General features: G+C 60.2%; 2 protein-coding genes across 4 annotated transcripts in view; one reads left to right on the top strand and one right to left on the bottom strand.

The window, feature by feature from the left end:
• The first annotated feature begins 743 nt into the window (after positions 1-743).
• ERFL (ETS repressor factor like) lies at positions 744-20068 on the top strand. The gene is made up of 6 exons (XM_069458180.1): positions 744-1141; positions 14922-15001; positions 17749-17983; positions 18359-18554; positions 18664-18781; positions 19108-20068. The coding sequence occupies exons 2-6, from the start codon at positions 14935-14937 to the stop codon at positions 19554-19556; spliced, it is 1065 nt and encodes a 354-aa protein (XP_069314281.1). The 5' UTR covers positions 744-1141; positions 14922-14934; the 3' UTR covers positions 19557-20068.
• Positions 5493-20204, bottom strand: part of ARHGEF1 (Rho guanine nucleotide exchange factor 1) — a 33309-nt gene continuing 18597 nt past the window's right edge. For 2 of the 3 annotated variants that reach the window (XM_069458176.1, XM_069458178.1), the window contains one exon: positions 5493-5635. In XM_069458176.1, the coding sequence (XP_069314277.1) occupies positions 5546-5635 (90 nt within the window). In that variant the 3' untranslated portion in view covers positions 5493-5545. The remainder of the gene's footprint in view (positions 5636-20204) is intronic. The other variant, XM_069458172.1, reaches the window with a different exon arrangement.

Here is a 20204-nt window from a genome sequence, read left to right as displayed (position 1 = left end):
CCCTTGTGGGCCAATGGATCAGGGAGTGGTCGTGGGTTGGGACAGGTATGGTGTGGAGGCTGTGTCCATCTGTTTGTTTCTCTGTGTGTGTGTCTCGGTGTATGGGCTGTGTGTTTCCACTGTCTGTGTTATGGCATCCATGTGTGTGCTGTGTGTACAGATGGCTGTCTGTGTCTGTGTGTGGCTGTGTGTCCCGCGAGTGTCTGCACTGTGCGTCACCGTATCCAGGCGTCCCTCTGTCCGTGTGTCCTCCACCCAGGCCCTGTATGTGTCTGCTGGTCTGTGTTCCAGTTCGGGTCCAGCTTTGCACGGCCAGCAGGGTCCTGACCACGTAGTTGCTACCCGCGCCTCGCGCCTGTCCGTTTGTCCGCGAGTCATACTCGGGCAGGGCGGGGCAGGGCGGAGGGGGGAGGCCAGGGGAGCGGAGGGGGTCTCTCCACCCCTCCACCCACCCCCACTCCCTCAGTCCCGGGATCGAACCTTATTTAGAGTCGCGATTCGACATCTGTTTTCAAATTTGATCAGCTCTGAACTTTATTTTCCGAGTTTGAGGAAAATTATATTCCATCGATCGCGCTCCCGCCCCCTCCCCCGCACCGCCCGCCGCCGCCGCCGCCGCCTCCATATATCTGCGCGCGGAGCGGGGCCGGCGGCCGCGAGGGCGGGAGGCGCGCGGGCGCCGAGGAGGAGCAGAGGGAGGAGGAGGAAGAAGAGGAGGAGGAGGAGGAAGAAGCAAAGGAGGCAGGGCCGCCCCGCGCCCCGCGCCGACCCCGCTGCCCCGGCGCCCGCCCGCGCCGAGCTCACTGCGCTCCCGCCCGGAGCTCGGTTCCCAGCTTTCCGCGTCTGCGTCTCTGCGCTTCTCTGTTTCGGTGTCTCTCCCTCTCTCTCTGCATCTCCCTGTCTCTGCTCGCCCCCGTCTCTGTCTCCTTGGCTGTCTCTCTGGGTCTCTCCCTGGCACGGCGTCTCGGGGACTCCCTCTCCGCGTGCTCTTAGTCTCCGTCTTCCCGGGTCGCCGGGCATCTCCCCCCACCCGCCCCCTGCCCCGGTGCCCCCTCCCCAGGACGCCGCGGGGGCCATGGCTGCGGGATCCGAACTTTAAACACTTCTCGCCGGACCGGAGCCGATGCGCAAACCCCAGAAAGTGAGTGAGCGCCGCGGGCCGGCGCAGGGGCGGGGATGGGGGGCGGGGATTCCTGCCCGAGGCGGGGGCCGGGGCGCGGGAGGTGGTCTCGGGAGACCTCTGGAGCTGGGCTCGGGGAGCGGGAGACGCGGAGGCCAGGGCATCACCAGCCCCGGCTGGGGGGGCGGGGTGGGGCTGCGCCCAACTCTGGGGAGGCGAGAGGGGGACAGCGCTGGAGGGGCCGTCTCGGGACAGGGGTGCGATGCGGGGAGGGGACTGTGTGTGACAACGACCAGGATGGGGTCGGTGAGAGACTGGGGTCTCAATATTCGGGAATGGGGGCTGGCGGGCCGACCTGAGGGTGTCTGGATATTTGGCATTGAGGAGTCTGGATATTTGGAGCTAGGGTCCGGGTGCGGTTTAAAGGTCAGGGCTGAGGGTTTGACTATTTGAGACCTGGGGGCTCAGAGCCAAAAGACTGGATATTTGGGGCTGAAGATGTAGACATTTGAGGTTGGGCGTGACTGTTTGGAATCAGGACTGGAGGTGTGGATATTTAGGGTTGGGGGTAGGCATGGAGGTTTGGACTGAGTGGGGGACAGAAAGTCTGGACTTGGAGTGAGTTCAAGGCTGAGGGTCTGCAAATTTGGATCTGGGTATTTGGAGTCTGGCTATTTGGTATGAGGGGTCACAGGGTCTGTGGGAAGGACATCTGGGCCACTTCTGGGGTCTGCACACTTTGTGGCAGGGAGCACAGGCCTGGCCCTGACCTTGGAGGGGTTGTGTTCCCCTGGGACACCCTTTCTGTCTGTCATTCCACCACTGTCACAGGGCCCTGCTGGGCCACCTCTGCCATATCTCTCCTGGCTAGGTGTCTCCTCACTATCTCTCTGTCTCTGTCTCTGACAGTGTCTCTGTGTCCACTTCTAACTCTCCCAGGATTCTCTCTTTATCTCAGTCTCTCACAGCCTCTCTCTCCACCTCTTTGGGTTCAACTCTTAGACTGTCTCCCCCTAGTCTCTGTGCCTGTCTCTCTCCATATCTCTTTCTCTCTCAACATCTCTCTGCTTCTCAATCTCTGCCTCTCTCTGTCTCTCACTGTCTCTCTGTCTCCGTCTCTCCCAGCATCTCTGTCTCTGTCTCCCCCTCGCTGGTTTCCGCTCAGATTAAGCCAGGGACCTAATTCCAGGCCCAGGATCGAATTTTCTGGCAACAAAGGGAAATAGCGAATCGATCGGTCGCTCCGGAGATTAAGAGACAAGCGGCGCGCGGATCTATCACGGCTAAACGGCCCCCCCACCCGCTCCCCCCGCCTGGCCGGCCCGCCGAGGCCCAGACGCGCTCCGCATCGCCAAGCAGCCTCAGGAGCCTTGGCTGCCGGGCAGGCTGGGCCCGGCTGAGCCCAGAGCTAACTGCGTGTCCTGCGGAGCGCAGGAGCCCTGGGAGGGACCTAAGAGCTGGAACTGGTCCCCAGGGAGGGGAGAAGAGGGAAGCGAGAGAAACCGAGTCAGCAAACCACCTGGCAGAGTCATGCTGCACACACCTGTGGCCTCAGGTAACACCTTTCACTCACACCTGTCTATCAACACACCTGTCACATCCATGTTTCCCCCTCAGCTCCCCACATCTGGACCTCCAGGTAACATTTGTCTCCTTATACCTGTCCCCTGCCGGTAACACCTGTCCTCCACACTTGTTTCCTTTATCTGCCCCTGTAGGTAACACCTATTTTCTCTCACCTGCCCCTCCAGGTAACACTTGTCCCCCTCAAACCTACCCTAAAGATGTCCGTGATTTTGCAGGTAACACATGTCCCCTTTTACCTGCTCCTCCAGGTAACAAATGTGCCCCTTCCCACCTGAATCTCTGCATCTGTCTCTTTTCATGCCACATTGTCCCCTTCCTACCTGTACCTGAACCATCCCATCTGTCCTCTAATGCTCTGAACACACCTGTTTCTCACACATTCCTATTTCTTCACCTCGCCCTACCCTCAAGCACGCGGTACCTGTTCACCACACACACACACACACACACACACTCACTCACACCCCCTCAAGCGCTCACACAGGCAACCTCTTAACCTGTCTGCTCAGGTAAGGCTGCCCTGCCCTCCCTCCTGGTTCCCACCCGTTCTTCTTTATAATGCTGCACCTCCCCCTCCACCCCACCCGCATCCTTCCAGCAGAGCTTCTGGCACACACCTGCTGCTCACACCACCCTCTGCCTGTACCTATCTCCCCCACTCCTGTCTCATTCTGCATAAATTGCCAACTTCATTCACCTCCATCACAGTCCCCCATACCTGTCCTTCCCACTTGTCTTGCAGGTAACTCATTCCAGAAAACAGAGGCACAGTCTTCACCTATTTCCTAACACATCCACTGATCCCGGGGTGTCGTGCACACCCTCCTTCCCTATATCCCTTGTATCCCACAAGCCCTTGCCCTCTGAGTCCCACCTGCACACCTGATGCTTGCCTGGGTCTGACTCTTCCTCACTCTGTCTCTGCCTCTCCTGTTCTCCCACGACACACAACACCACTTCACACATACACACGTTTGGACAGGAAATACGTCCTTGGCCACAGGTATCTGCCTCACCTGTATACCTGTTTCCCCACATCTGTCCCTCAGGTACTATCTGTCCATGTCTCTTCTTTATTCCTTTCCTGTGTTTCTCACTTCCTCTTTCCTTTCTGCCCAAGGTCACACCAACACCTCCACACACCTGTCGTTGCTCACCTGTTTGCTCCAGGCTTCCTCTGCTCAGGTGCCACATTCATTCGTTTCTTCAGCAAACAGGTACTGAGACCTCCACACATCCCTGCAGCCCCGTACTCTCTCTTTACATGTCTTCAGCTGTGTCTCTGCCACACTCCTGTCCTTAGCAACTTGTGCCCAAAGGGGACAGCTCCTCCTGGACACAGCCCTGCTCCACATACGGGAACCTGGCGCCCCACATGGCACCAGCGTTCTCCTTTTACTCCCCCCAAACATCCACACGACCCGTGTCCTTTTGCCCCTTTTGTGAGCATCACGAACCCACTGTCCACCCCCAACCGCCTCATTCTCTATGTTCGTTTTCACTGACTGTCCCTGCAGCCTGTCACCTCCACACCCTTGGGACCAAACCTTCAGATCCCTCACACCTGTGTCCAGCCTGCTTCTCTCCAGAAACCTGTCCCTGTTCATAGCACGTGTTTCCGACCAGCTATCTCGTCAGGGAACGCCTTTCTCTGTGCACATAGTAACACCTGTAGCATGTGTTAAACACATGTGACACCTCTCCCTGCACCAGACAGAATGCCTCAAGTCTGAGGTTCCCCAGCTTCAGCCTGCATCAGAAACACCTGGTGGGCTCCTTTAGAGCGCAGACTCCGGGGACTCAGCCCGGGACTGAGAGTCTGCATTCCCGACATGCTCCCCACCTGTTTCACCAGGGAACGCCAGCCCTCACCCATACATACCAATGGCGAGGAGGAGGGGGAGGGGGAGGGGGAGGGGGAGGGGGAGGACATCTCCCGACCCTCTGACCTGTGACCGGCACTGTTTAAGTTCTCCACACCTATCTTCCCATTGGTCCTCACGGGACCCTTATGAGGCAGGCATTTAACTCTTATCCCCATTTTACAGAGAAGGAAACTGAGCCCAGAGAGCTTCTTTGCCATCCCAGAGACTGGTAGATAGTGGAGATTTGGGTCTAACCCCAGCCATCTGATTTCGGAGACTGCTCTCCTGTCATCCAGGTGTCCCTGCCTCCCACACCTGCCTATCAGGTGACCTCCTCCCTCCACAGACATACCCGTCTACCTAGTGACTGTGGCAACACTTTCTTCGCCATCACTGCCTGGGCTCCCTGCACCTGGCCTCACTTCCTCGCCCTCCATCCTGCTCGCACACCTGCTCCCAGTGAGTGACTCCTGGGGCCAAGGCTGTCATTGCATCCTCACCCCACCTGCCCCCACCCTGTGGAGCCAGCGCAGCCCCTCCCAGCACACACCTGCCTCCCCACACACCCTGGCCTCCTGCAGCTCACCCCACCCCCACCCTTCTTTCCTTCCCCATCTGCACCTCCCCTCATCCGCCCATCTCTGCCTGTCTCTGAGTGTCTCCTTGTCTCTGCGTCTCTGTCTCTCAGTCTCTCCATCCTTCTGTCGAAGTCTCAGTCTCTCTTCCTGTCTCTCTTGGTTCTCTGTCTCCATGTCTCTGCTTCTCTCCATGTCTCTGTATATCTCTCCTACTCTGTTTCTCCGTACCCTGCACTGTCTCTGTCTCATTCTCTGTCTCTTCCCCCCTTTTTCTGTCTCTGTCCCATGCTCTCTCCCCTAACAGTGCAAGTACTGGAAGGCTTGAAGTTGTACTGCCCTGGGTTCAAGTCCAGGCTCCAACCCTCACCCCCTAGGGACTTTGGCCACGTCACATGTCACATTACCTGTCTGAGCCTCTGTTTGCACATCTGTGAAATGGGCACTGCGGCATTTCCTACCTCCCAGATGGTGGTGAGGATGGGGTGCTGAGGAAGGGAAAAGGCCAGTCAGAGAGGGGCTGAACTTCCCTCTGTGGGTCCCCCTCTGGTCCTGCCTTTCCCTAGCGCTGCCACCCGCCTGGCTGTCGGTGGGAGAGAGTGCGTGGAGGGGGAATGCAGGGAGCGGTGGGCAGAGGCATCCCAGCCAGCCCAGGCCTGGGCATGGGACCCGGTGTGGGGCTGGGGACAGGGATCGATCCGCCTCGGCGGCAGTGCGCGGGCCAGGATTGCATCTTGTCACAATAATTTATTGCTCTCATCCCGTCTGATCGATGGCGCTGAATTAGCACCGCGCCTGATGCCCCTGGAGCCCTAGCCTCCCCCAGCCGGCCGGACCCTGGCCCTTGCGGGATCCCGGCAGCTGGGGCACCCAGCTCCAGCCACCCGCCCTGCATCTCTCCCGGGCCCTGGGGCCTTGTGCGCTGCCTCTGCCTCCTGCTTCCTTGTCCCCAACTCTCTGCCCCTCACGTGCACCCTCTTGGGTCTTTGGCCCCATTTCTCTGTTCCTCCTTCTCCCTAACCCTCAGTCACCCATTTCTCCCCATTTTGTCCCCATTTCCTTGTCAGTCTAGCTCCCGGTCCCTCCCTGCCTCTGTAGCTCTCAGCTCCATCCCTAGTTCCCCATCCCTGTCCCTCTGTCCTGATTCCCTGCCCTGCTCAGTTTCATCCGGATTCCACTTAAACAGTATTTCCTCAGCTCCCACTTGGTGCCGGCCTCACGAACGGGACTCTGAGCCCCTGGCCCTCGGTGGTTATGGTCTGGAGGGGCTCTGGTGCCAGGACAGTTCCCCTTCAGCCCTCCGTCCTTCACCCATGCAGCAGCACTGGACACCAGGCGTTTCCCTGGTGCAGGAGGTGGGGCTGGGGGTCTAGCCCAGGAAGTGGGGCAGGGTCTGGGGACTGGGGCATCCGGTGGGGGGTGGAGCTGGGACTAAAGAAGGATTTGGAGTTGGGAAGGGGATGCGGAAGACGATGTGGTGAGGTTGGAGTGGGGCTGTCAGGGAGGTGAGGAGTGGGGGGCAGCTTGGGATTTGGGGTGGGTCAGGCCCCAGGGACACTGCCCCCAGGACTGAAGAAGGACGGGTGGGCTGGGGCTGCCTTGGAGCCTTCTCCCCGCTGGCCCCAGCCCTCCACATCCACTCTCCTGCCTTCGCCCTAATCCCTCAATTTTCCGCATCTCTGCCCCTCCTGTCCTTCCTCCCCACCGGGGCTCTGGCGTGGCCTGTGCTCTCCCGCGACCTCAGCCCTCTGATTCACCTTGTCTCAGCCTCCCTCCACCCGCTCCCTCTTCCCTGGTTCCCCAGCTCGGATCCCCCCTGTGTCTCTTTGTCTCTGACTATCTCTCTCTGTCTGTATCTCTCTCATCTCACCTCCTCTTCCTGTTTTTGTGGGACTTGTCCTCCCCATAGTCCCCCATCTCTCTCTGTCTCTGCCCCTCCTCCCTCTCTGGGATCAGGGTCAACCTGTTTCCCCATCTCCCCTTCCTCTCTCGGCCCCTCTGTTCTCCCTCTCGCTCTCCCCCCTCTGTCTCTCTCCGTCTCTGCGTGTCTCTGTCTCTTTGTGTCCCCCCCACCAGCCCCGGGCCTCCTCCATCTCTCTGGGTCTCCAAGGGGAGGGGGCGCAGGTGGTGGGGGAGCAGTGAGAGCCAGAGCCTGGCGGTGGCGCCTCCCACCCTCCCTCTTCCCTCCCCCAGTGCTATTTGGTAGGCGGGGTGCGTGGCACTGCGGCTCCCACCTCCCTGGGGACGCTCCCTCTCCAACCCCCCCACTGACACTGTTCTGAGCGCTGGCTGCAGCCCCAGGGACATCCGTGCAGTGACTGGGACTTGAGGAGAGAGACAGAGACTCAGAGACATACACATACGGGGTCCCAGACAGAGAGGGGCTGCGAGTGGGTCACCGCCCTGCCCCACCAGATAGGCCTCCCTGTCCCTGGCCTGGCGCCTCCCAACCCCCCAGCCTGGGGTCACAGATGCACCTGCTCCAGGCCAGGAAGCCAGTGCTTGTTTGTCTGCCAGCCTGGCCCTCTGTCTGTCCGGTGCAGTGCAGCCTTGGCAGAGGTCCCCACGCGTGTGTGTATGTGTGTGTGTGTCTGTGCTTTCTAGTACTACGTGTGTGCATGACCGTGTGACTGTGTCACAGCGTATGTAAATGTGACAAGTGTAGATATGCATGTTCCTGGACACAGGTGACTAAGCATGGGGCCACGTAAAGCCACACGTGTCATGTCTGTGAGCATGTCCATGTGACTTGTGTGTGGTGTTCAGTGGTGTCTGGTGCGACCATCCAAAGCTCTAGAGTTGTGCTGTGTCTGGTGTCCCCAAATCATGTGGTCACGGAGGGTGGGCCCGAGTGACCAGGGCGAGATGAGAAGGCTGAGTCTCAGAGAAACAGGGTGGAAGGACCAAGCGGGTGTGACCCTGAGAGGACCCCAGCAGCTGGGCTGGTGAGTGGGCGTGAGGGATGCCGCCAAGGAGGAGCCCCCGAAATCTGTGTGTCAGAGACTGGCGGTGTGAGTTTGTGTGTTTGCGTTAAGGGGCTGCTGTTGTCTCTGAGCCCGTGGGCTTGTCTCTGAGTCTGGGTTTGGACGTGGGCAGTGTTCTCTGGGGGGTGGGGGGAGGCAGGAAGGGTGTTGTTCGTACCAGTTGAGTGAGTGAGACGGTGTGTCCAGCCCTAAAGAGTACCAGTGGCTGGGTGTGTACAGCGTATGACTGTGTGTGGTTGTGTGTTTGTGTGTGGCTGCTGGATGGTGCGTGTGGGTACAACTTGTGTGAAATTGTGCCCAAGTCTGTGTGTGAGGCCGTGTTCTGTGCTGATGTGTGAACACTGATGTGTGTTTGGTGTGACTGTGTGTGCTTTTGTGTGTGCTTTCCTGGTCTGTGTGTTATGAGTGACTATGTGTTTTTGTCCTTTTGTGTGCCTGTGTGGGGATGACAGTGTGTGGCATTGAGAGGAGCAGTAAGTTGCATCTGTGTGTGTGTGGTGTGCATATGGTATGTGTGTGTGTGTGTGTGTGGTGTCTGTGTGTGTGATGGGTATGGTGTAGTGTGTGTATGTAGTGTGTGTTTGGTTTGGTATGTGTATATGTGATATACATGGTGTGTGCATGAGATGTGTGTAGTATGCATGTGTGTATGTGGTGTGTGTAATGTGTATATATGTGTGGTGTGTGATGTGTGTGGTATGTGTGTGATGTGGTGTGTGATGACATATGTGGTGTGTGTGATATGGTGTGATGTGTGTGGTGTGGTGTGTAATGTGTGTGGTGTGGTATGTGTGTATATGGTGTGATGTGTGTGATGGGTATGGGATGGTGTGATGTGTGATATGGTGTGTACATGTGATGTGTGTATGTGGTGTCTGTATGTGGTGTGTTTGTGGTGTGATGTGTGTGGTTTGTGTGGTATGTAGTGTGATGCATGTGATGTGACATGTGTAATATGGTGTGTGATGTGTGTGGTGTGGTGTGTGTGTATGTGGTGTGGTATGTGTGGTATGCATATGTATGTGATGTGTGTGGTGTGGTGTGTGTGTGTTATGATGTGTGTGTGTTATGATGTGTGTGTTGTGTGGTGTGTGTGTGTGCATATGTGGTATGATGTGTGTGTGGTGTGATGTGTATATGCATATGTGGTGTGATGTGTGTGTGTGATGTGTGTGGTATGTGTGTGATGTGTGTGGTGTGATGTGTGTGTGGTTTGATGTGTGTGTGTGCGTATGTGGTGTGATGTGTGTGGTGTGATGTGTGTGTGCATATGTGGTGTGATATGTGTGTGTGATGTGTGTGGTGTGATTGTGTGGTGTGATGTGTGTGTGCATATGTGGTGTGATATGTGTGTGGTGTGATGTGTGTGTGTGATGTATGTGGTGTGATGTGTGTGTGTGATGTGTGTGGTGTGATATGTGTGTGTGGTGTGATGTGTGTGTGTGTGGTGTGATGTGTGTGGTGTGATGTGTGTGGTGTGATGTGTGTGTGGTGTGATGTGTGTGGTGTGATGTGTGTGTGGTGTGATGTGTGTGTGTGTGGTGTGATGTGTGTGGTGTGATGTGTGTGTGTGGTGTGATGTGTGTGTGTGTGGTGTGATGTGTGTGTGGTGTGATGTGTGTGGTGTGATGTGTGTGTGGTGTGATGTGTGTGTGGTGTGATGTGTGTGGTGTGATGTGTGTGTGTGTGGTGTGATGTGTGTGGTGTGATGTGTGTGTGGTGTGATGTGTGTGGTGTGATGTGTGTGGTGTGATGTGTGTGTGTGTGGTGTGATGTGTGTGGTGTGATGTGTGTGTGGTGTGATGTGTGTGGTGTGATGTGTGTGTGGTGTGATGTGTGTGTGGTGTGATGTGCGTGTATGCCCCAGGCACAGAGACATCCCCACCAGGGGTGGGGCCAGGGACTTTGGTTGATGTGGGCAGGGCAGGAAGAAGGGTAGCACTGGGGGCGAGGGGGACACGTCCATATAGAAAAGCCCTTGTCACCCCCCAGCCCCCTCCTCTCCAGGACAGCCACGGGGTCTCCTCAGTGCCTGTGGAGGGACAGCCCCTGAGCCTGGGTCTGTGTGCACGTGGCCGTGGTCCTGATCTGGGTGGACAGGTGTGTGAGCACACATGTGGAGGGTGCGACCACGGGGAGCCGGGCTGCTGCGCCCAGCTGGGACGGGACGGGGGCTGGTCCTCTCTAATCCCTGCGGAGACAAGTGGGTGGGGGTGGCAGCAGGCCCAAGCCAGGGTGTGCGTGGCACTTGTGCCCACTGGTGGGCATTGCTGTGGGTCTCCACTGTGTGCACAGATGTGTCCTGCACGGGCGTGTGGCGTAGGGAGGGGTGTGTCCCCAGATTGTGTCTGGATGTGTGGCCGCGGGTGGGTGCAGCCAGGGCATGGTGTGTGCATGTGGGGGCGGCGGGCGGGAGAAGGGTCTTGGGCCGAGTCTCTCTCCTCTTTAGACAGAGCCCCGGAGAAGATATGAAATTTAAAAAAAAAATCAATTTTCATTCCACTTGTGCAGATTGTGTTAAGGGGAGGTGGGGATGGGGGGGCCTGGGCGAGGGATGAAGGGGCTGGGGGGGTGCGAGGCCCGAGGCGGCTCCCGAGGCGGCTGGCGCAGCTTAGAGAAATCAAAACAACTGGTTAAACCCCAGCCCGGGGCCCGGGTGATGGGGGGGCGAGGAGACGAGGCAAAGAGAGACTGAGGAGAGGCCCAGAGACGGAGACAGAGACAGAGATAGGTGGAGACAGAGACACTCAGAGATGGAGATATTTAGAGAGAGAGAGGCAGCCAGAGAGACGAGCAACAAAGACCTTCGGTGGGAGAGACAGAGAGGGACACAGAGGCGCTGACACCCAGACCCGGAGACCTGTGTCATGAGAGACAGCGACATTGGCAGGTCTGAGACAGGTGCACACTTCACACACGCACACATGGGCACACACACGTGTGGAGATGTGATTGAGAGGTGCACAGAAGGACTGAGGGACAGGCAGACAGATGGACAGATGGCAGCAGGAACAGCAGGGACCCTGGGGTGGGGTTAGCTCTGAGTGCCCACCCCCACCCCTACTGAGCCTCGAGTGTGTCTTGTCTGTGTGTGAGTGTGTGTCTGCGGGAGCTGCTGTGCGGGCTGTGCTGGTCCTAGGATCGTCCTGTGAGAGTGTGTGTGTGTGTGTGTGTGTGTGGCCACGTGTGCCTGCTGTCTGGTCTGGCTGTCTAGGTTGGTGCTGGTGTGTGCACCTCTACTGCTCCTCACCTAAGTACAGGTGTGCGCACTCGAGGGTCTCTGCTGCTTGTGTGACTCTGCATACTTTCGTGTCACTGGCGTGGCTGTGCACCTGTGTGTCTGAGTGTGTCCCTGTGCGATGTCTCTGCGTGTGTGCTGTAGATCTGTGTTTGATTGGGAGCCTCAGTGTGTGACTGTGTGTCTATGTAGTGTGTGTGTCTGGGATTTGTGATTGTGTGTCCTTGTTTCTGCAAGGGATCCAATTGGTGTCTTGTGTGCGTCTCTGTAAAACTGCGTCTGTGTTTCTGAGCGAATGTGACTGTGCTGATGTGTGTGTGTGAGACTGCGTGTGACTTTGACACACGCATCTGTGAGATGTGTGTTGTGTGGCAGTGGTGGTGTGTGCCAGTGTCGCTGTGTGTGTCTGTGCAGTGTGCTGGGTGGCACATGGGGGTGTGCGTGCCGGGGCTGGCGGGTCTGTGCGGTTGTGCTCGGCAGGGAGAGCAGGAGGCGGCCTCTCGCTGCCCGGTGCCCTCCACGCTGCCTCACTCACATGCGCACATACACTCGGTGCCATGGCTGCCGGCGGTGGAGATGGGGGGCGGAGGGGGGTGGAGGAAGCAAAATAAAATTAAAAATTAAAGCTTGCCCGGAGTCCCCATCCGCACCGCGCCGGCCGGCGGGGAGGGGCGGGGGCTGCGGCTGCTCCCCCTCCGCAGCTACCGGGCCGGCCGTCTGTCTGTCTGTCCAGCCGGCCTACCAGGCCCCTGTCCGGCCCTGCAGCCCCGGGCCGCAGGCCCCACTCCCTCCCTGGCTGGTCGATCAGCGATCAATGGGGCCAGGGGGGTGCCAGGGGCAGGGCAAGATCAAAGGGACCCCAAGAGACCAACACTGAACACCGGGACGGAAACAGAGACGTGGAGATGGAGACACACAGACAGAGACACAGAGACACCGGGGATGGGTGTGGAGACGAAGATAGAGACAGAGAGACACGGGGACGGGAACCCGGGGAGGAGGGGATGTGGGGACGAGGAAACAGAGGCAGGGAGGCTGAGGTGTGGAGACCCTGGACACAAAAACAGAGCCATGTGGAGCCCCAGAGATGTGGGGACACAGAGACGCACAGGACCCAGGCAGGCAAGGGCAGGGCGAGCGGGGCAGGGCGGGGACCCAGCGGGAGGGGTGGGGTGGGGGCGAGGTCCCTGTGGGCCCTGAAGCACGACGCGGCTGGGCACAGAGACGGGAGAAGTGGCAGCAGAGACCTGGAGACGGCAGAGATGCACGTGAGAGACAGCGGGGGGAGCGTGGGAGCAGGGCCCGGAGCGCCGATCCCACGGCTCCTCGTTATAACGTGTCCGGAGGAGGCGGCGGGGAGTTGAAAGCGTCGGGAAGAGAAATCAAAACCAACACGGAAATGAGAGGGGCCAACGGGGGGTGGGGGCGGGGGAGGAAGGAGGGGCTGGGAGGCGAGAGCGGGAGGCGGGAAGAGGGGGAGAGACGAGACGGGACGTGGGGCAGAGGTGGGAGAGGGAGAGACACAGACAGCAGAGACAGGGAGACAGGGAGGGAGAAACAGGAGAGGGGCCGGGGAGAGACACTTGGAAAAGAGGTGGGGGTGGGCGACCGAGATTGGGAAGGGACTGAGTGACAGCGGGAGAGAGAGGGCGCTGGGGAGAGGTGCAGGGGGCCACAGAGGGGGAGACCCCCCAGGTGGAGGAGAGAGAATAGGGATGGTGGGAGGCGACACAGCAGGGAGGAGAGACCAAGGACGCAGAGAGCCAAGGAGGAGATGGGGGCCGGTGGAAGTAGGGGGACCTGGGGCAGGGGAGACCCCAGGAGGCAGATGAGGCTGGGGGTGCGCGTGGGGGAGCTCCTGGGGTGGGCTGTGGGGAAGGATGCTGGGTGTCTTCCGGACATGGGGTCCTGAGAAGTCTTGTCCAGTGTCCCGGGGTGCGGTTTACGGGGCTTGAGGGTGTTGGCACCTGTGGGGAGCAGCTGGGGGTCTGAGACGAAAGGTGTGGGGGCTCTGATGGGTGTGGTCTCTGGGGGTCTGAAGGAGGGAGTCTGAGGAAAGTGCTGGAGAGGTGGGGTCTGAGGGGGTGGCCTGTGAGGGGCCGAAGTATCTAAGGGCAACCCAAAGAGGAGTGTCTGAGGGGCACCGAGTCTGAGTCTGCACTGTGTGTGGGGTGGGGTGTGAGTGTCGGAGGGGCAGGGGCTGTCGCAAGGGGGAAGGGGTGGGAGGGCCGGAGTACCTTAGGGACACAAGGTGTCTGAGCAGAGGGGTGACTGAGTGAGGGGGGATCTGAGGGAGGGGGTCTGAGAGGGAGGGCTGGTCTGAGGGGGGAGGCAGATCTAAGGGGTGTCTGTAGGGGTGTCTGAGGGGGGAGGCAGATCTAAGGGGTGTCTGAGGTGGGAGGCAGATCTAAGGGGTATCTGTAGGGGTGTCTGAGGGAGGAGGCAGATCTAAGGGGTGTCTGTGGGGGTGTCAGAGGGAGGAGGCAGATCTGAGGGGAAGGGGTGTCTGTGGGGGTGCCTGAGGGGTTGGCAGATCTGAGGGGAAGGGGTGTCTGTGGAGGTGTCTGAGGGGGGAGGCAGATCTGAGGGGAAGGGGTGTCTGTAGGGGTGTCTGAGGGAGGAGGCAGATCTAAGGGGTGTCTGAGGGGTTGGCAGATCTGAGGGGAAGGGGTGTCTGTGGGGGTGTCTGAGGGGGGAGGCAGATCTGAGGGGAGGGGGTGTCTGAGGGGGGAGGCAGATCTGAGAGGAAGGGGTGTCTGTGGGGGTGCCTGAGGGGTTGGCAGATCTGAGGGGAAGGGGTGTCTATGTAGGAGGCACATCCAAGTGGCTGAGGTCTTCAGGGTGGCCAGCAGGTTTGGGGGGTCTGTGGGAGTGCCCACTCAGGCGCTAGGGCTGCCCTTCAGGGTGGGTGTGGCAGGGGGCAGGGGTAGGGGCTGGGGCTGTCCCCAAGCCCGCCCTGGGCTGCTGCCAGGTCTGAGCCCCTGGAAGAAGCGCGGGGCTGTGCCGGAGCTGGAAGAGCCAGCCTGGGGGTCAGCCGGGCGGGGTGGGTGTGGGGGTGAGTTTCGGAGTGAGATAAATCTGGGGCAGCCAGAGAGAGACAGAGGGAGACCCAGAGACGCAGGGACCGCCGACCTGAGAGGTCAGGGAGAGACGGGGACAGAGAGACAGCAGCAGAGTCGGTGCGGGGCGGGCGGGCGCGAGAGCCAGGGAGTGTGAGCGCGCGAGTGGCGAGGAGGGAGGCTGGGGGCGGGTGGGTAGCGATCGAGGCTCCGGAGGAAGGAGGAGGCTGTGGGGAGGAGAGGCTGGGAGGGGAGCAACGGTGGCTCAGGCTGGGATCGGCTGATCGGGGACTGACAGGGACCAGCAGACCAGCGGGCAGAGGCAGCCTGTGGAGGGAGCGGCCGGGAGGGATGCAGGGGGAGAGGGCGCGGTTGTCAGGCTGGGGGGCACCTGGGAGAGGGGGAAGCCCTGGGAGCGCCCCTGCTGGCTGACCTGTGTCTGTCTCTCCTGCCTGCCCTGTCCCCGTCCCCGTGTCTGTCCCGGCCTCTGCAGAGCCGGCGCCGCCATGGACTGTAGCTGTGTCTCCGACCTTCTCTTCGCCCCGCCCGCCTTGCCGGCTCTCTGGACCCCTGGTAACTGGCCTGGACCTCCCCAGCCCTCCCTCCAGCCCTCAGCGCCCCCGCCCCAGTGAGCCACACCCACTTCTCTGTAGCTCCGTGTGCTCACACTTGTCCCCGGAGTCCATCTCCCCCGCCTCAGTCGGTGTCCCCCCAGTCAAACCCTTCGTGAAAAACTTGGCTCAAAACTTCACAGCCAGATCTTCCTGCCACCTCCTGCTGGGACCTGCGGGCTTTCCGGAGGGTGGGCTCGGCATGGAGGGCAGGGAGGGATGAGGAGTCCGTCTCAGCCTGCTCCCACGGTACCCGTGGGCACAGAGAGCAGGGACTGGGGCTGGAGGGGCACTAGGCCAGGTGCAGACGGACAGATGGACAGTTGGCAGGACCCAGGAAGGGGGCTGTGGACAGAGACGTGACCCAGCCAGCCCGAGCTTGGGGAAGAGAGAGCCGGAGAGAGCACGGCTTGCTCAGAAGCAGAGGCTCAGAACCGGGGGTGTGGACAGTAAGGCTGCGGGACATGCACTCAGCTCAGGTCCCAGGCGCTGCTGATGTGCAGCGTGTGCGTGTCTGTGTATGTGTGTTCGGCAGAGGCTGCGACTCTGTGCCTGCTTATTTGGGGTTTCCTCTCAGTGTGTCCCTGTCACACTTCTGCGTTTCTTGAAGAAGGGGTCACACTGGGAGTGTGTGTCTGCCTGTCTTAGTGTGAGCGGCATGACTGCTTGTACGTGCACATCGGGGGCCACCTGAGTGTCTCTGGGCTGGGCGTGTCTGCGTTTTAGGACTGGGGAGTCCGCCAGCTCCCCCGAGTGTGCCCCTGCCCCAGTCGGGTGAAGAGGCTTCGCCTGTTTCTTGCAGGTCTGTCGCGTGGTGTGTAGCATTCCAAATGATGTCTCGGCGTTTGGGGCAATGCCGGGGTCGGGGTGGGGGGACGCATCCCTGGGCTCTGTCTGGTTTTCAGCCCATGGTCTGTGTGTGTGTGTGAGTACTGGGGGCTGTCACGATGTGTGTCTGCCTGCTGAGGCTGGGTCTGGCTGTGTCTCAGTAGGTACAGCACATTTGAGGACGTGATTCCAGGACAGCTGGTGTTTCCAGGTTGGGTTTTGCATTGTCTTCCTGGGGTCGTGTGGGTGTGTCTGTGGTACAGTCGCTTCCCCAGTAGGACTTGTTCTGGGTGTAGGATGAGCCAGAGCTTGGTCTTCACTGAGCCCTGGTATCTGAGAAGACCCCAAAAGGAGTTGAGGAAAATTCTCAGAGAGGAAACTGCCGAGCATTCAGGTCGGGAGGCATCAGCACCCACCTTTATACACCAGGACCTGCTCCTCCTTGCCCCCCACCTCTGAAATTCTAAGCCAGCGAGGGTGAGGACCTGCCCTGTGACCACACAGCAAGTGGATACAAGGACCCTGGTCTCCCAGCTCAGTGTCGTCCCCTGCCCAACCCATGGCCTCCCCTTTCTTGCACTGCTCCCAGCTTTTTTTATAGGCTAATTCTGCCTTCTGTTTTCATGCCCGGGTCTGGGGTCTCTGAGGAGGGGAAGGGGACAGAGGATGTGACATGCATGGGAGTGGGCCAGATGCTGGACCGAGAGCCTGGGGCCCTCTGGATGGGAGGTGAAATTCAGGGCTGGGCAAGACGCCCCCCACTGCACCCAGCTTCTGGGTGTCTGTGGACAGTGGGGCACAGGACACCCCGAGTGTGAAATGTGATGCAGATGAATGTGTCAGAGCGTTGACATGTGTGTGCCTGCGTGTGGGTGTGGGAGGTTGCTCTGCTGTCATGGTGTCACCCTGTGTGTGTCTGTCGGGCTGTGTATCTGGGGACAGGAATGTCTTGGTGTTGCATTTGCTGTCTCCATCTCACTGTGTTATCCAGGCCTTTGGGGTCCTGTATGTCTCTTATTATACAGTGGGTCCTGGTTCTGAGGGGCCTGAGATGTGTAATTGTGTGTGTTGTGATGGGTGTGTAATGTGTGTTGAGATGATGTGACCTCATGTCTTGGGCAGCCTGTGTCTGGTGTGTAGCCTGGGTGGCCCCCAGCAGGAGTGTGGCATTCTGGTGTGTGTGTCCCATGGCATGCCTGAGAGTCTCTGGTGGGCGAGCGGATGTCTGTGTGACATGCTGTCTTCTGTGGGCATCTGTGAGTGTGTACACACACACACACACACACACACACCCATCTAGATGGCTCTCAGACGGACATGGGCATGGACACAGGGAGGGGATGCAGGGTCGTGAAAGGCACGAGTACACAGGTAGCTGCAGAGACAGATGTGCACCTAGATCCAGCCGGGATGTGCCAGGGTGGGGTCAGTGGTGGGCCTTGGGAATGGGGGCAAGAGCCGGGGGCTTCCGGGTGCAGGAGAGACCAGAGGCTCCCAGGGCAGGCTGGGGCAGCAGGGAGAAGGGCCAGTGCTGTGGGGTGGGTACCCTCTCCTCCCCACCACATGGGTGCAGGAAACTGGCCCCCCTCACCTGCCACCCCCGATGTGCCTGGGGGAGCTGTGCCAAGGGAGGGGATCAGGATGGAAGTACCAACCCAGGGTCCCCGTAGGACTGGGTTCTCTCCCAAATTTGGGGACTAGACACCACGGAAGGAGGTTTGGAGAGTGGCCAGGTCCCTGAAGATGCCTGAGGCTGGGCAGCTGCTCCTCAGACCTGGAGTCAGGGAGGACTGGATGCCTCCCAGTTCCTAAGTCCAGCAGGACCTAGAGCCCCGGACTTGCTGTCCTGACCCTGCGCCACTCCCTGCCTCCTGTCCCCAGGGTTTGCCTTCCCGGACTGGGCCTACAAGCCAGAGTCGTCCCCTGGCTCGAGGCAGATCCAGCTGTGGCACTTTATCCTGGAGCTGCTGCAGAAGGAGGAGTACCAGGGCGTCATCGCCTGGCAGGGGGACTACGGGGAATTTGTCATCAAGGACCCCGACGAGGTGGCCCGGCTCTGGGGCATCCGCAAGTGCAAGCCCCACATGAATTACGACAAGCTGAGCCGGGCTCTGCGGTGAGGAGGGCTGGGGGCCTGGGCTCCCACCTCCTCCCTTGCTGTCCCCCTGGGGGCTTCCCTCCACATCCCAGGACATAGTCCTGTTGGAGCCCAGGCACAGGGCTCCGCATGTGCAGCTATTATAACCACTTGTGAGCAGAAGGGAGGCAAAGACCTGAGTCCTGGGCTTTGGAGTCACACGGCAGGATCCCAGCTCCTGCCTCACCCCTTCCTTGCCCTGTGACCTTGGTTAAGGGACTTCCATGAGCCTCAGTTTCCCCAAATTGCTGCGCTCTGGGCAAAGAGCACGTGTTAAGAAACCCGAGACCCTGCCCCAGGGCCCCCCTTTACCTCCTTGGGTGTCCCCCCAGCACCACACGCCTCTCCCCACAGTTACTACTACAACAAGCGGATTCTCCACAAGACCAAAGGGAAGAGGTTCACCTACAAGTTCAACTTCAGCAAAGTCGTGCTTGTCAATTACCCACTGCTGGACGTGGCGGCAGCTGCCACCGGCTCCCCACTCTTGCTGACCCCCAGTCCTTTTGGGGGGGCCCCTGGGCCAGATGCTCCTCCCCTCACCCCTGAGGTGAGTCTGATTCTGGGATCCCAGAACTGGGGCATTTGGGCGCCCCCAGCCATGAACCCCCTGCGGGGGACAGTTAATCTGAGCAGCCACCTCCCACCTCCCTCTCCAGACCCTGCAGACCCTGTTCTCTGCCCCACGCCTGGGAGAGCCGGGGGCCCGGACGCCCCTGTTCTCCCCTGAGACAGACAAACTGCGTCTGGACAGCCCTTTCCCATTCCTGGGCTCTGGTAAGAGTCTGGGGGTCCTGGGGAGCTGCGGGGAAGCGGGGGGAAGGGGGGATGCTGCATGTGTTTGAGGGAGGAGAGACAGGACGGAGGAAGGAGGCCCTGGCGAGGCTGGGGGGTGTGTGCATATTTAAAAGCCAGAAGACGGGAGGCAGGGGAGGAAGGAACGGGAGGCAGGGGAGGAAGGAACGGGGTAACAAGCTGGGAGAAGGGCTTTCAAGGGTGCTAAAGGAATGGGGAGACGGGGGAGGGACAGTGGGGAAAGAGGCGGCCCCCTTACTTAGCTGTGGCGGAGGGGCCCAGCCTGATCTACCCCTGTGCCCTGCCAGGTGCCACCGGCTACTCCAAGCCCCCTGGCCTGCTGGGTCCTTACAGCCGCGCCTTCCCTGAGTACCCCTGGAACTTTAACCCATACCTCACGGGCCCCTTCCCCAAGCTGCCCCCCTCTCTGTACCCCCCGCACTTCTACCCCAACCCCCTGGCCAGCTCCCTGGGCCACCTGCCCTCTGCAGGGGCAGGGGGAGGCCCCACAGCCACACCCCTGCTTGCTTCGACGGGGGAGGGCCTGGGCCCTGAGCGACCCTCAGGCCTGGCAGCAGCCCCCCGCCTGGCGCTGCCTGGGGCTGGGGGTTCTGAGGCTGCGCTGGGAGGGAAGGAGGACAGCGACTCGGAACTGGAGATCACCGACGTCAGCGGCTGCAGCTCTGACAGTGAGGGCGATGAGGGCCTCCCTGTGCCCCCCAAGGCCAAGGCGGGCAAAGGGGGGACCGGCAGCTGAGCAGGCGTGGGCTGACGGATTCCACAGAGGCGGGGCCCAGGGCAGCCACCCATCTGCCCTCGATGTGCTGTCCAAGGCCCAGGACCACCCTCGGCACCCTCCCAGGGCCGGGCACGTCGCTGCCCTGGGCTCCTTCTTCCCCAGCCCCAGAGTGGGGGTCTCACCTCCCCCTCCACAGCAGGGGGAGAGAATGTGATGGCCTCCAGCCTCCTCCTTAGGCTCCTGTTTGAGGGGGTCCCCACCTGGCCCCACTCCCAAAGTGCAATACGGCGCCCAGCCTCCCCCGCCCGCCCCTGTGCTGTGACCTGCGTGTTTGTGTGGCCGTGTCTCCAACCCCCTGTGCCGGCCCCAGTCCTGACACCCTCCCACACAGGCCCCCCTGGGGACAGGGAGCTCAGAGCAATAACCCCGCCCCCAGCCCCCACCCAGGAGGGGCCCCCTCCCCACCAGCCCCCCACGACCCTCACAGCCACCTCCAGAGTTTACTACAAAAATAAAAGAACAGAGTGAGATGTGGGGTGCCCAGCGTCGACCATGGGGGCTCGGGGTGGGAGCTGGGAGGGTGTGGGGGGCTCCTCATGCTCCGTGTGTGGGGGCACTGGGGGAGAATTGTTTAAGGAACGAGTGAATGAACCACCAGAGGAAGGC

Source organism: Eulemur rufifrons, chromosome 24, assembly GCF_041146395.1.
Source record: "Eulemur rufifrons isolate Redbay chromosome 24, OSU_ERuf_1, whole genome shotgun sequence".
In the NCBI taxonomy this organism is placed as follows: domain Eukaryota; kingdom Metazoa; phylum Chordata; class Mammalia; order Primates; family Lemuridae; genus Eulemur; species Eulemur rufifrons.
Note: the sequence above shows the minus strand (reverse complement) of the source record. Positions and strands in the feature narration are given on the sequence as shown.